Source organism: Branchiostoma floridae, chromosome 2, assembly GCF_000003815.2.
Source record: "Branchiostoma floridae strain S238N-H82 chromosome 2, Bfl_VNyyK, whole genome shotgun sequence".
Classification (NCBI taxonomy): domain Eukaryota; kingdom Metazoa; phylum Chordata; class Leptocardii; order Amphioxiformes; family Branchiostomatidae; genus Branchiostoma; species Branchiostoma floridae.
The window spans coordinates 2208309-2224458 of record NC_049980.1 but is presented as its reverse complement, the minus strand read 5'-3'; the positions used below and the strand labels follow the sequence as shown (position 1 = coordinate 2224458).

At 43.8% G+C, this 16150-nt stretch overlaps 1 protein-coding gene across 4 annotated transcripts in view; it reads left to right on the top strand.

Moving 5' to 3' along the window:
• LOC118403421 (PDZ domain-containing protein 2-like) overlaps nucleotides 1-14973 on the top strand; it is a 68972-nt gene extending 53999 nt beyond the window's left edge. For 3 of the 4 annotated variants that reach the window (XM_035802141.1, XM_035802149.1, XM_035802135.1), the window contains 5 exons: nucleotides 4267-5454; nucleotides 8108-12826; nucleotides 13202-13436; nucleotides 13665-13955; nucleotides 14303-14973. In XM_035802141.1, coding sequence (XP_035658034.1) covers nucleotides 4267-5454; nucleotides 8108-12826; nucleotides 13202-13436; nucleotides 13665-13955; nucleotides 14303-14460 — 6591 coding nt within the window. In that variant the 3' untranslated portion in view covers nucleotides 14461-14973. The remainder of the gene's footprint in view (nucleotides 1-4266; nucleotides 5455-8107; nucleotides 12827-13201; nucleotides 13437-13664; nucleotides 13956-14302) is intronic. The other variant, XM_035802154.1, reaches the window with a different exon arrangement.
• The last annotated feature ends 1177 nt before the right edge of the window (nucleotides 14974-16150 follow it).

Here is a 16150-nt window from a genome sequence, read left to right as displayed (position 1 = left end):
TCTGTTGGGAAACACTAGAGCCCCTTGTTCAGTTCAAAGGGGTTTGTTTGTGAAACACTCCCCGTAACTTTATACCAGAAATGTTGGGGTGAAGAAGAGCCTTCCTACAGGGCTCTCCTGACAAGAACCTCTTTCACACTGTGTTTGTTTGCAAAACAAGAGGATTGAAGGTCTTAATTCTGATAAGACTTCAGTAGGGCCTAGGGGTCAAACTGTTTATATGGACTTTGGCAGGGTCATATGAGCAATTGGGTACAAAAATCAATGGAATTTCTAGTATTACCATTCAGAAAAATAAGACTCATTCTTCAACTTCTTGGATTCCCAAGCCACTTAGGTAAGTAGAAGTAGATGGAGATGAAAGTCAACAGTTATGCTGTTATCATTTTGTAAGGACATTTTGTTGGCATACAAAAAAATGAATTGGGTAGTAATAATTTGATAGTCACTGTATGTTTTTTTGCTACACACTAAACTTCCTGTGCACTTTCTATTTACAAGTACTATAATGGTCCCTCCTCTGTAAGGGACTTTTAACTTGAAAACAATCTGCTAGAAAATACTCAATTGGTATAAAGGGATGCCTTCTAAATGCTTTTAGTGGCCATCAAATATTTACAGGGCTGCTGTGAGAGGTTTGAGTAGATTTGGTTAGTGAAGGCGTGTAATTGTGTTATAGGAGGTGATAATGTGGGATTAACAGGGCTTAGTATGGGGTCCCAGGAGGGGGGGGCAGCCTGGAACAAATTAGTCTTTACCACTGTGTGTTGCTCACAGTCAGCTATCTTGGATGTGTATTGTGGCATGTGTATTTGATAGCAATGCTCCTATTTCCACCTCTGGCCACACTCCATGGCTTGTTGGAAAATAATTATAGTAGACACTTGAAATACATTGTAACTATAGGTTGCATGATTTGTCAGAGGACTCCATAGATTTCCAACCAAGAGATGAATGCTCAGTGCTCCATTAGCAATCATTCTCATTTTGGCTTGGATTTCTACAACTTGTTGTGGAGAAGTTCAGAAGCTAAGCTGTGCCAACTAATAGTTACTCAACTGGACTTAGAAATTGTGAGACATTTCAGACAACATCCTCTGTCTTTGGTCAGTGTCTTTGGTGAGTAAGATCTTAGTATTAAACTTAGCAAACAAAAGGATTGAGCCAGCAGTCAGTACAGAGGCTGGCACTCAGGCTAGTTGATCAGTTGGATAGGAAACAAAAAGAGGACAAAGCCAAGGAATGATTTCAATCTCGAATCCACAGACACCTTAGAATGTGAACCTACTGGAGAGGCAATATATCTGCACCTTCAACAGGGAAAGGAGTGCTATATGTTGAATTTCCCGGTACTTGGGATCTATCCCTCCCATGCATAGCCAGTGGAATGCAGCCTTTGGGATCTTGCCCCTTGAGAAGTCACTGACCGAAGGCAGCAGGTACCTAGTGCTGTTTCAAACATCTAACAGTTTCCAAAATCATACCCAGTTTCTTACCCTATTGCTGTCTGACCTTCATCAATGTATATCATCAGTTTCTTGTAATTGAGGTCATGGAATGTTAAGTTCTCTATTTTCATACCTCAACCAATTTTACAAAAGTCATTAACGGATGTCTTGCATCATAAGTTAACTCTACCCATTTTCCCTGCAGACAGTATATGAAGAGGATCATGGAGTGTTTCTAATGTAATTTCCCTGCCCTGTACATGTACAGCCTGATGCACAGGGGAACAATGCCAGGTTAAGTGGCTATTGACCTAACTAAACCCTGCTGAAGTATCTGATACTCTGCATGATTCTGAAAGGAGATTGGGATCAAATCCCTCCCCAGAGGCCTCGTCTGGTCCTTCAGAAACTCTATCGGTCTTCATAGCAGAGTGGTCCGTCATGTAGCATCATATTTCAAAATAGGATAATCTAATTATTGCAGTAGGTCTAAGGGATGGAAGACACCTGCCCTCATATAATGGAATGATTTACCTGGAAGTTCAGGTACTAAATGCTATTCATGTAGATGCCTTTCTTTTGTGGAACAAATTATGGACTATGACTGTTCTTTCATTTGATTGTTGTAAGTAGCATGGACATTATTTCACCTTCATTTTGATGGCTTAAAACGAAATTCATACTTTGTGCTTCAAGCCTCCTTGTCTTATCCAAATTTCTACAGCTGAAATTGATTGAACATGTCAAAAATATCACACGAGTGTAGTGATTCTTGTCTCCTTTTCTTTTTTCTGAAGCCATATTTTGCTTTGATGCTGAAATTCATTTTACGGCAATGCCTGTTGCTCACATCATTCAAATGTACATGTACATTCTATCACTACACAGTAGGATTTTGCACACTGTCAGATGTTTTTTTCCCTTGGTTTGGCACAGTTTCTCTCATTCTCCTCACTTTCATCGGCCCATTGATTATCTGTTGTAGAGACATACTGCAGACGAGTTCAATATTGGCTCCTATGGGAGGGATAAGTTTTCCCCATCAATTACTGCTGCTGACATTGAGTGTGCCTCAGGGCATCATTATGGGCCCATTTCTAAGTCTGTGGCACTTTCAATCACTGGAGCATTGCACATCAACTATAGTTACTATGTGCAGTCTGTATGTATTGCAATCTGGTAGTATTCTGATCGGATATGGTAAATGATACTCCCTTGAAAGACAGCATGTTTCAACTTTAATTCATGTCAGCAAGATTAATGAATTGCTTTCAAATTTAGGATTTATAAATGCGGAACCACGTGACATTGCTTAAGAGTGGATTCCTTGACAGATGAAAGAGACAATGAATGTGTAGAATACCCTAAGTCATTACACACATGTACAGAACAGACACAGGTATCAATTATTCATGTCAGTAACCCACTACAGTCTTTGTACAATTTACGTCAACTACAGAGCTCTTTGTCAATAAGCGGGCTGTATTGATTTTGACTGGTTGACAGGAAAATTAGTGAAAAGTATGTCCCAGCAGGTGTTGTTTTAAGAGGTAAGATGTTCTCAAGACTGTGTAATTTTGGATACCTGGTAGATATATAAGGTTAATCGTTTAGCTAGTAGAGTTATTTTCTATAAGGATGATGCTTCAGATTGTCCTAATATCTCCTATGTTTACAAGCTAAAACATCACTGTGATTCATGAGGTTTTTAGGGTTGTAATTCCTGTCCATATCTTAACTGTGGTTTCTGCTGTCTGTGATCTTTTGTTTGGCAGTCTGATATTTATCAAATCAGTGAGCGCTTTCCGTAATATTCTTTCCTGCTCACCAGTGGACCTAAGTATCTGTGCTGAGTTTGTGTCCTGTCTGTGTCTGTGTCTCCGTGTTGGTCTGTACAGTATCTGTGGTGTTGTTAGCCAGGCTGGCTGCCAGACTTGTGTCAACCTGGAGTAAATAAAGACACAGCTTTGATCCTGGTGTGCTGCTCCATTCCTGCCATTCTCAGCCAGGCTGACGGGATCTGGTGCTTTCTTAGCTTTCTCTCAGGTTGGGAGCCGTGCATGCAGGTAGTCACACGTTCTTGGTGTGATGTTGTTGAACATTCTGTAACATAATTATTTTTCTGTATCTTTAATCGACCATGCATTAATATTCTTTATGTGATGTATACCAACCAATGTTTCATTTCTTAAGATCTGTTCCTGCCATTTAAAGAGAACAATTTCTTAGCAGATAGGCTTATTAAGAAAGGAAACTGATTTGCTTGAATTCTGAGATGCAGTACCGTTGTCAAAATAAAGTTAAAGCAGCCTTCAGCTAAAACAATTGAGTAACGTCCACTTTGATTTAACAGCCTGCACATAATCTAGTTACTATACTTCGTGTTCATCCGATGCTCTAAATTAGATCCCCAGCTGGAGGTAACTCATGTAGCCCTAATCCCAATGTCATCATCCTGCCATAGGTCTTATTAGTTAACACAGGATCATCTTAAGGGTCTTATATAACAAAGGATCATCTGTCCCCAGCCAGTGAGTACAGTCAGCCCAATTCTTACCAGGACAGGAAAAAATCAGTTCATTGATATATCAGCCATCTCTTCTGACTTGATTGTATCAATCTTTTACATCATGGAATTTAACATTTTATAGGATCCCGAAATCTGAGAGTCTGCCAAGCAATCACAGTCTTATTAACCTCAGAGGTACTAAGGATTTACTGTTACAGTAACAGTTGTGTCTCAGAACTAGTTGATTAGGTGTTTAGTTGATGGGATGATTGTTGATGTACTCTGAGTGTCCCACTGTGCCCTCTGCAGGATTCACCCACTACTGAGACAGAGCTGGCACAGATCCTGGGATCCTCCCTCCAGGAAGACCACCTCTACAAACCCGAGGACTCAGACACGCCCCGAGGAGTCTTAAGACACGACAGGGTGCTATCCCCCCGGCAGAAAAAAGTTTCCTTTGCTGAGCCCGAGTACATAGATGAGAACACGCCAAAAAAGGAGCCGCGCTTGCCCCTACCCAAGAAGCAGGCCTGTTTGGACCACCCTGCAACGGTAACACCAACACACGGGCATGATGCCATGGAATTCGGGGAGGATTTGGACTTAAATGGGATTGACTTCGAGATCGGGGAGCAAAGCCAAAACCCAAAGGAGAGAAGACCGTATGGAATAGCCGAGGAGCTCTGCAGTGAGCAGCATGTGTCCTCCGGGATAGTTCCAGTTGACACGGAGCAAACATCAGGTCAGCAGTGGACACAGATAGAGCCACAAGTTCACAACAGACAAGGCAAACCTGTCAGCATGTCAGGCCGGGGGACTGACAGGTCGTTAGGGGAGGAGCTGTTGGATGATGACTTGGAGCAGGGTGTGGTAGAGATGCTGGCTATCCACCGGCGACGAGGGGAGAAGCTCGGGATGGAACTGAATGTTGTGGGGAATTCTGACCCAGAGGAGCCCATCGAAGGTGTGTTCGTGCGGTGCGTGACGGCAGGAGGGGCGGCAGACCGCGCGCACGGCGGTAGTGGGGGGCTGCGACACGGGGACGAGATCCTGTCAATCAACGGGCAGATGCTACGAGACATGACCCAGAACGAGGCCATCGCACTGTTTCAGGAGTTACCTGACACGGTGACTACGATCGTTGCGAGGAACGTGCGCGGCGCGGGAAGCTCAGAGTCCAGTTCCCAGGATGAGACGGACAGAACTCGGGAGGTTTCCTCCCCAACAAACCCCCTGACACGACAGAATGCCTTCGAGTCCGGTAACGTCTCCAGATCCGAAACGGCAGACTCGATCAAGTCACATCATTCTGGCAGTGTTCCTACGGATGATGGTAATGATGACAGGACAGGTCCTCAGCAGATAAGTGCGGATACAGACGTTGTACATGTGCCTGAGGGATATGATTTGAAAGTTGTGCAAATCCATAAGAGGAACAGCACCAGCATGGGACTCAGCATTGCCGCCTGTGATGGACCGACCACAGGATATCACCAGGTAGGGATGTTAGATACATTTTTGATACGATACTGTCAATATTTCCTTTCTCCAACAACCATCGAAGATGTGCCTGATAAATGTGTAATGTCTTAGACTAGAATAACACATTCATTCATAGACTATCTGACATCAAAGTATATACAAGTAGGTGAAAATGATTAACATGCTAAAATATCTGATAAGTATTAGTCATAACCTTAATTTTTACAGCTATCTTGGTTCTGTTTTTTTCCAATCTTATCTACAATGCTGATAGACAGACTTGAAGACAAACGCTAAAAGTTTAGAAATCATCACAGTGAAGAAACTGAATTTGCACTGTACTGTACTCGTCCATACCATGTCTGGCTGTTAAACGTACTATCAGACTGATGTTTGTTTGAAGCTGTTGATTGAACAATCTGCAGTTTGTTTTACTACTTTTATCCAATAATCTGGTGACATCGTGTCCCTCGTCCTTTGATCTCTGTCAAACAGAAAAGACTAGTAAGAAAAAATATTCTGATTTAATCTATGCTTGGTTGCGTATACACCTTTAAATAACTTACACCAGTCACAATGTTGATTGTCCAATCATTTGCCACTTAGATGAATTATGGTACTTTTATATTTATTTACAAATTAGTGATGTATTTGTGAATGTTCTACTTGCCACAAACTACATATATTACCTGTCAGGTATTTGAGTCCCATAAAGGAAAATACTACAAAATCTAATATAATGTAGATTTTACTCATTAAATATACAAATGAGGTGCTAGTTTGCATTATTTGCACTTAATTTTGTGCGTAGCTCTGTCTTAGCTACGTACATACAAACATACCAAATAACAGCTAGATTTTTGTTTCTCTTGGTCAGTCATCCTCCTTAGAAGATTTTGACAAAAATGCCCCTGCAGTTCCAGAGCAACCTGCTAGCATAGGGGACCCCAAAATACACATGTTTTTTGCATCATAAGCTATCTGAAGATTAAGACCATTGCACATCCAGGTCAAAAGATACTAAAAAAAGGGAATTTCTGCTGCAGTACCAAGGTCCCATACCAGGGGGCCTAAAATTGACCTTGACATCTATCTCCCTAACACATACCCACATACCAAATATCATTGTAATCCATCCAGAGGTTCTTGACTACAAAAATCCAGAAACACAGGCAGACAGGGAGATAATAATTTGAAGATGATGCAATGACAACATCACACTTTTTTCACAAGATGTCAGGCAAATTTTCTTAAACAACCCATGCTGCACCCATGTGTTTGCCAACGCCACTGTCCTGTTATGTTTGTGTGTAAGGAGGACACAGCTTCCTGACACATGTGCAGTACACACACATTCAGATCATTCCACAACAAACTTTTAATTGCTTTGAGTTTGCCCCAACAGTATTTTTCTGCCATGCTCATCCTGTGTGGGTCATGCTTTAAGTGTTAACAGAACAACTGAACAGCCCCTCCCACCTCTGTTAACTCTAGACCAGTGTATTAATAAATCATATACTGTAAACATGTTTTGGTAGATTCCCACAAGCTAAGGTTTAAAGCTGGCATTGGTTAACCCTGATGAGGCAGCCAAATTTGCATTGATGTGATTATAGGGTTATGCAGCTGGGGAAATGATGAAAACTTGAATGTACACAGCAGTGAAAAGTTAACATGCCAACATTTCTCATAGACTATGTATCACAGTCAAGGCAAACAATTAATTTCCAAAGGCATGTCTGGTAAAAACATGATGGATGAAAGGTGGCCAGGATTTTCCTCCTGCATAGTTTATTGTTTCTACCTAATGTTACAAATGACTGTTGCTTTAGGTACTTGCTTCCTAAAATAGAATTGCACAATGCACTGCTTGTAGGAAAAATGTTCCTGCCCTCGAGACTAGGGCTTCAGCAATGTACATCCCATTTCATGCAAGTCTCAGAGTTGGTAACAGTTTTACTACCAGTGAGATATATTGCATCCCTTTTGTCCCATGGTCTGGTTTTATTGGTGTATAAATGGATGGGTGGTTTTCATGGCCCCTGTGATTGGAACTATCCATCAATACGTCCTTGTGAGTGAAATGTGGCATTTTATGACAGACCTGTGAAGTCTGGGATCACTGACTCTAACGGATGACTAGCTTTTTAGTAGTAAAGATTACACGCTATCAGAAGTAACATATTCTGTTTTTAGTCTGAAAGGGCAAATTCTCTTACACCAGTAGGAAATCATAGAAGAAGAAAAATCCTAATTACTGTCAAGGAAATATAGTAACTGTAGGTTGTCTGCACTCATGTAACTTACTACAGCGAGGTAACTTGGAGTTTGCATCGTATAATGTAGTTGCAGTCAAGTATTTATAATGGTGTATGAACTGTCAACCTGCGTATCCAACAAGCATAGCAGCTGTGACTTGATTTACAAATACTCTAGTACCAGGGGGAGAATATATCAGGACAAAAACCTGAGCACCCAGCATGTTGTTGGGCACATGTAAATCTGTATGATGGACAGATTTTGAGACTATTCTATCAACAAACAAAGATATAGATACAAAAATGTCCAAATTTGAAGGATGGAAAATCGTACAAGATGACAAAATTTTTTTTTAATGATTTTGAGAACCTGGAATTATATGTAACAAATTCTATGCGACTTTCCACAGGTGCAGAAGGTGAGCAATGGGAGCGTCTGTGCCAGGAGCGGACAGGTGGTTGTTGGAGACTGCATCGCTGCCATCAACGGACACTGCCTGAAAAACAGGCCACACCTGGAGGTCCTGCAGGCACTGAACCTGCCCGCACAGGACGTCACGCTCGCCATCCTCAGGAAAAGTCAGGCAGTGCAGCAGCACAACGGAGGCTACCCAGATGTTGAGGAGAGTCGGGATGTTCCAGTGACTGACATTGATGACCTGCTGTTCAGTTCTGACGAAGAAGACCAGGTGAAGGCTGCAGGTGGGGAACAGCAGAAGGTTAACGGGGGATGTGATGAGTTAGAAGCCTTCTTGGCTCTGATGAATGAGGAGAGTAAGAGAGGAGCATCTCTTGGCCTCTTGAGTGGGAAGCTGACTCCAGTTGATGAGGATGAGGATGAAAATGAAGCACCAGTACAATCGCAAAATGTATCAAACAATGTTGACATTTCGAAAGATTTACCCATAGATGCCAACAAAGACACTGATAACGGTAGCCTTGATTCCCCAGTCTTGCCAATGAGTCAAATTACAACGAGTGTAGAAAGTCTACATGGCGGCCAACGCTCCCCCGAACACACGTCTCCTCGAGGCAACAAGAAACGGTTGTCGTTACCGTGCGAGGATGGGGAAGATTCATTACCTGGCGAGAGCGTTCCTCCTTGTCACCTGCGGCAGGTGTCGACAGAAAGTCGAGACAGCACCAGCACATTCGACAGCACCTGGGAGAGGGTCATCTCCGACGTTGAACTGAACAGTGAGTTTGATGATGACAATGACAGTGTCATCCTAGAAACCCCCCCACCTCTTCCCCCATACAATGCTCCCCACCTGTTCAAAGACGTTCTTGGGACAGAAGACATAATTGTGCGTGCCAGCCCCATGTATGGCCCAGACTCAAGCAGCTCAGACTCAGACACACTAAAAGAAAACTCAGACTCAGAAGATGCCTTGGAAGTAAGTCTTGAACATGCAACTCCATCCAGAAATCCCTTGAAGGCTAATCAGTACCATGGTATTGACCCTGCAAGGCTCACAGTGGGGAGACATATCTCCAAGCCAATAGCAGCACCAGGACACTCACCTGCAAGCTCTGTCAGGAAGACACCCTCCTCTCCAGAGGAAGCAGAAGTTCCTTCTCCTCCAATGGGATTCCGGGACAGTGACGAAATGGAATCTAATCTGTCAGAATCTGTGAACAGCACACTGTCTGCCGCCGAGAGCTCACTCGATCCTGACGAGGAGAATTTTCTGGATGAACCCCTCAGCCTTCCAGTCGAGTCAGAAGCCTTGGAGACACCGTCCAGCCTGCAGGGTGAGCCTGCCTCCCCGTCTGCCTCAGACCTGCCGGATGTGTCTGAGTTGTCAAGCGAGAGTGGCATTGATAGCAGTGTCACCACAGCAACGACCTCTCCCAGCAGTGACAGCTACACTTTGAACCCGCAGAGCACTGAGCTGTCTGACATCACCGAGGAGGCGTACGCGTCGGCAGCTTCCAACGTTTCCCGCAGAAGGGACACAAAAAATGGCCATATGGAGATGTCAGACTCGGAGAGCGAGCTGTCAGAGTTCAACCCCATGCAGTTTCCACGGCAGCCGCCAGATGGTCACGAGTTTCCCGAGGAGATGAGCAGTTCACGCTGTTCTAGTGACCTCTCCAGGGAAACCAGCGACCATGACCTTGGTAAGGTCATGAAGTCATCCTCCGAGGACGCCAGCGGAGAATCAGGACCTTCATCCAAGAACTCACCTCAAGAATCTGTTGAAGACAAGGATTCTCCCAAGGCAGCTTGGTTCAGGCCCACTACCCTGGGCCAAAATCACCATGGTGGCCTGTTACAGCTGGGAGCAAAGCCAGCAGACCTGGCCCAGCCAGTCTCCAAATCCAGAAGTCCTAGCGGCGACAGCCCACTCAGCCTTGCTTCAGTGCCTGTGCTTAGGACAAGTCCTTCCATCTTGAAAAAATTTGAACTTCCAGAAACAAAGTCTGGCACCACACATAAGTCTGAGAGTCTACTGTCTCAGGGAAATGTGAACAAAAACTTGGGGTCCCCCTTAAGGTCCTTAACAGTGCAACACAAGGCTAAGCCACCTCCTGTGCCTCCTAAGCCACTTCCTCACTTGGACTTGGAACATAAAGACAAAATGGACACAACCTCAGCAGATGTAAATAAGAATGTGTCGTCTACCAAGAAGAAAGTTGTGTCACTTAATCCTCTGTCAAGACCGCCTCTTTACTCCTCACAGTCAGAAGACCTGAAGTCACCTCCTTGGCAGAAAAGAAAATTGCGGACTAGCTCCCTATCAGAGGATAGCAGTACATCGCCAAACCTGTTCTCCCCCAATTCTCCAGTGAGACAGTCCTACCAGCAACACGACCTCTGGGAAAACCAGACTCGATCATCTCTGCCATGGGGGAGGAAAGAGCTGAAGTCTAACCCTTCATGGAAAAGATTGGAGAGAACGTCTACAGGCTCTACTGATGAAGAGAGCAGCACGCCATCTTCCCTGCCATCCTCTCCCTTCCACAATAAACATGAGGCAACAGCAGGGGATGCCAGCTATGTGTCAAAGGTCAGGCAAGCTTTTGAACAGCAGGCGCACAGCACCCCTGCTGTCTTTCCTGTGCTAAGAGAGCAGGGAAGCAGTGAGAAAAGTAGAATCAGACAGGACAGTTTGGGCGAAGAGAAGTTTGCCTTTCCTAACAAACCTAATCAGAAGGTACCACTTATATCACATGAAGCTGCCCTGCCAGATGCCCTTGAGAATGGTAGTGAAAAGTTCCTTGACCTTGAAAACAGAAATACCCCAGAAGAGCTGGAAGTGGAAAACCACCTTGACAATGAAGAAGATGTATTTCATGTTGAACCAGAAAACATAGATGATGGTAGACTAGCAGGAAGCAATGAGAAAGTGCAGAGACTTGATGTAGATGTAAGTGATGAGGTTGAAGGTGAAGACAAGGACAGCCCTCCTCCTCCTCCTGACTCCCCCCCTCCCCTCCCCCCATCCTCTCCACCAAACACAGACAAACTACAGGAACAGGAAACTCCAAACTCCACCCATTCCTCACCTGAAGAGGTTGCTAAGGTGGAGAAAACTGATTCCTCTTTTGGCTCCAAGTTGGGGGATCTTAAATCCAGCAGGTTGGGGCTACAGATGTTATCTAGGGCAGCATCTCCACCAGCTAAGGAGCCTGATGACTCAGCAGATCCTGCCATTGCTGCAGACAAGCAGCCTCTGAAGGTTCCCACCTTCACCATCACCAGAACTTCCCTCATCGACCTGCAGCCCAAACTGTCAGCCTCCACCAAGCTGAAGGGCCTCTCTCTACCTGGGAAGTCCGATAGCACCTCATCACCAGGGAGTTCCCTGCAGACCGTCACCAGTGCACTGCCAACAATACGCAGCAGCCTGAGTAGCTCAGGACTCCAGCTGCCCACCAGGTCCAGCACCAGTCTGTTCGGCTCCAAGCCACTGGCCCCCATCACACTCACCAGCCTGGTGGCCAAGCAGCAGAAGTTTGGGGGAAAGGCTGGAGGTCTTAACAGTATGAAAGGTGGACTGTCAGATAGGAAGATTTCTCCTCCTGGACCGTTGGATAGACATCAGCCACAGGAGACATTAGCAGGAGGGGAAAGTCAAGATATTGTAGAAGATACTACAGAAATGCATCATACTGATTCTAAAGGTGAAGCTGACAAAGAAAATTTAGACTATTCTAAAGAATTTAAAGCCATCGGTGATTCTCTTTCTGCCCTCCCAAAACAAGACAATGACACCCCAGCAGTAACATCCAGGGATCCCCATTCAACACCCGCGACCCCAGAACCCCCATACCTACCCTCTGAACCTCCTCCTCCTGTGCTAACAGACCAGTCACCATCTGCCTTGTCAGATGATCTTTCACCTTTGATCTCTGAACTCTCCACTGTGTCCGGAACATTGTCGAGTCCAGAAGAATTTGCAGCAGGCACCAATGATCCCTCATCAGCAAATCCTGTAGACATGGAGGCCAAGCCTCCAGCTATCAGACAACATCCTTCCAAAGACAAGGCAGAGTCGAAGCCGACATCCTCGTTCCTGGAGCAATTCCGAGCTCAGAAGGCACAGAGTCTTCCAAGTGCAGCTTTGGCCAAAAAGGGAGGAAATGATTCTTCATCTGACCTACCAGAAGTCTCAAGTATTTCTGGAAGCAAACAGTCAACAGTTCTTCTGAGCCCACCAACAAGTCCAGTCCTGCCATGTGGTCCTGTTGACCTGAGTACTTTCTTGCCAGATGCAGGCATCAACAAGACAAGCACGCCTGTCAAAGAAGAAAAAGACACATGCTTGAACATGGAGGCCACCATTGGAGCAGATTCTGATGATGTATTTGACTTGGAGAATTCGAGATTGGGAAGCAGGAGACCTAAGATCGACAGAACTGTCTCACAAGACTCCATGGACTCCTCACGACATCGCACCTGGTCCAACAAGTCTACAGACTCCACCTCATCAGTCTTGTCGTCCTCTACGTGCTCCCTCCTGTCCAGGAGCGAGATCGGACGACTTATCGAGGAAGCCAATGCTTCCCTGGATGAGCCAACAGATGATGACATCCGGGTGGTGATGCTGAGGAGGGAGGAGGGAGAGGGGTTGGGCTTCAGCATTGCGGGAGGCTGTGATCAGGAGAACAAGCAGGTCACGGTGAGTCAAGCAAGATTGTTGCAGCTACATTTTGTATATCATGCAAATTTACTATTTTTATTACCAGATGATATTGTTGGGCAGCTTGACTAAGACAACAGCAAGTAGATTTTATGAATAACAGCCTCTGTCCAATGCAAAAATAGTGAGATAGGGCGAAAAAAATCAAAATGGGTAAAAAAAAAGAATTCAAGTGACAAAAGCAGCCAACAAGGCATTCTTTCCTTTATTGATGAAGTGCACCATTGATAAAAGTGACACTAATGTGGTATAATGGTATCGCTGTATAATACAATTTTCTACTTTAGTCATGATGATGTTTGTCCATCGTAAGTTGATGACCCATGATTTCCAAACGTGCTGTTTGCATGTCAGATCCACCGGATCTTCTCCCACGGTCTGGCTGCACGAGGCGGCGAGCTGCAGAAGGGTGACGTGATCCTGTCCATCAACGGGCGGCAGCTGAGGGATGTGAGTCACAGGAAGGCGCAGGAACACCTGAAACACGCGCGGCCTGACACTGTGCTGGTGGTACAGAGGAGGAAACTGGAGGAAACACCTGAGCACAGGACAGGGGAGGCTGGGGGCAAAGTGGAGCAGACAATACAAGGTAATGGTCTTACCTGTACAAAATATATGTGGAGCTTTAGGTTGTTACAAGAGTGACATGCTCACCTAAAACCTACAAAATGTACTGATGATTGCTATTTTCATTCTTTTGGTCCGATGTTTTGGATGTGCTCCTTATATTTTCAGAAGGTAAGAACCATGATCATAGATAATTATCATTCACAGCCTTTGTTTTGTCTTGTAACATACTAGTAACTTTTTCTTGTAGGTCAAATTAATGGAGAACCAATCATTGACAAGCAGAGTTTACCAGCATCTAAAGATGAGCCCCAAACCTCAGCCAGCCAAGCACCACGGACGGACAAGTCCAGACCTACAACTGAACCTGCACCAATCACCGTGCACCCCACACAGCCCACAGGTTCTGCACCAGTCAGCGACAAGCCTACAGAGCTGGTGGAGCTTGACAAGGGTCCATTTGGGCTGGGGTTCAGCCTGGAGGGGGGGAGGGGGTCCCCTCGAGGAGACCTCCCAATCACCATCAAGAGGATTTTCAGAGGTAAGGATTGCAAAGTAGTGTAGGACGTGCTTTACAAGTCTTATCCTTAAGGTAGCTCTTCATTTGCTTAGAATTTGCTGCTCTTTCAGGCTGCCTGACTGTGTGGCTTTAGTCTGCCTCTAACTTTGACCACTTGTCACTCCTTACAAGACATCTTGATATGGATAAACTTGCTAATTGACTTTGTGTTGTATGATGAATGCTGCCAATAATTGACAGCATGCACAATTGGATTGATACAATACGATTTTTCCTTCTTGTTGATAAACTGAATTTAAAGTTGTTTTTTCTTGAGAAAATTGTTCATTTTTTATTAGAAAGAGCTGAATTTTCACTTTGTACCTCAGGTGGCGGAGCTGATAGGTCAGGTGACCTGTTTGTCGGAGATGCGATCGTGGCGATCAACTCGACTGATGTGAGCACCATGTCGCACTTCGAGGCCTGGAACATGCTGAAGGCACTGCCTGCTGGGAAGGTTTCTCTGCTCATCAGGCATAAATACTGATCATCTGTTGCCATGGCAACGAGGAAACATGATCTGATAGTATTACTATATACACAATAGCAACAACCTAGGCAGTCCTACTTACAGAATGAGCAGAAATTTTGATTAAACTTCCTGTGCTGCTTTTGGTGGACAATCTCTTTATCTTAGGTTCAATGGAAATCTTTTTGTGGTGTAATGATTGGAAATCAACCAATTCATTCAATCATTGCACATACTGCAGCCAAATTTTGTTCTGAAGAAAGCGTTACAATGTTTACAACATGGAGCTACTTGTGGTTAAGATATTTAAGAACTAAGATAGAACCATGTTGAAGTTCACTTTTTACCTAAGAATGAAAGTGCAATCATTTTTCCAGAAGAGGGCACAAGCGGCTGTGAAATGCACCAGTGAAACTGGTTCCATCCCAAATCGACTGAAATTTTTAATCACATTCAACTGTACAGTTTTAATGTCTTCTGAAAGTATATGTGCCTAATTGAATTATCTTTTCCGTTTATAGAATATGAAACAACATTCCGTTTATAGAATATGAAACAACATTTAGATTAAGATGTAAAAAGGAATACACTTGTAAATAGGTTCCAACTGATTACTGATTAATAATTTAAAACCATTTTAGCCTTAAAAAAACGAATTGACAGATAAGACGGTACAGTGTCTGCTCAGATCAATGTACCAAATGTTGGATTGAACGTTGACTTATGAGATGTCTTGCCAGATTCGTCTTTTGTAATGTGGAGAGATTTTTCTCATATTGACGTTGCTTTTTTGTTGATGACTTTGTCAGCTGCAGTTGTATCCACACTGCAGTTTTCTGTTACCAAAAATTGAAGTTAGAACCTAGGAGGTAAGTAAGAAGAACTCAAGGTGTAGGTTCCTTATCAAGTTGTCTGGGTTATTCCATTGTGAGGATGTACGGGGGTTAGTGGGGTATTCCACTGTGAAGATGTAGGGGGGTTGGTGATGTAGCTAGCTCAGGAAATCACAATTTGTGTTGCTAAATGGCAAAGATGGGTTAAGGGGTGGAGTTAGATCTGTAGAGCTGACCAACAGGACAAACTGTGTTCTTTGGCCATTATATCTTAATCTACTTCATAAAAATCTCTAATTCCGTATCATAGTTCCAAGATTTTTGTATGAAAAGTTTAGCAATGTGCAAGAAAACTTATACTTCATATTAGTTATAATGCATCAGAAGCCGGATGGAGAAGACTTGATTTGTTGTGTCGATGGGTGTTCATAACAAATACTACAATGCAGATATAACAATCATTAATTTTACAACATGTACTTATTTACTCACGTCAGGGAACAACTCAGTTACCTAAATGTGTATGTGCCGGTTATCTTGTTCTTATCACATTGGCAGCAATTCATGATTCTCTCATGCCACAAACTAACCTGTAAATTATAACATCTTGTTTTTAACCACATTTTGTTATTCATTTGTAACGGTATGTTAAAATACAGTCATGGTCAAGTAGATTGAAAATGCATCTACCTTACATCATGCCTTACTGTGTCAAGTGTTATGTTTGTAAATATAGACTTCTGACACAGCTTGTTAAAGTCGAGATTTGATCTGCTAAACAGTAAGACAGGTTAAGTTTGTACAGATAGTTCAACATTTTAGAGCTAAAAGGAATTTGTGTACATAGAATTTTATGCCTCAGCTGCTAGCTAAGC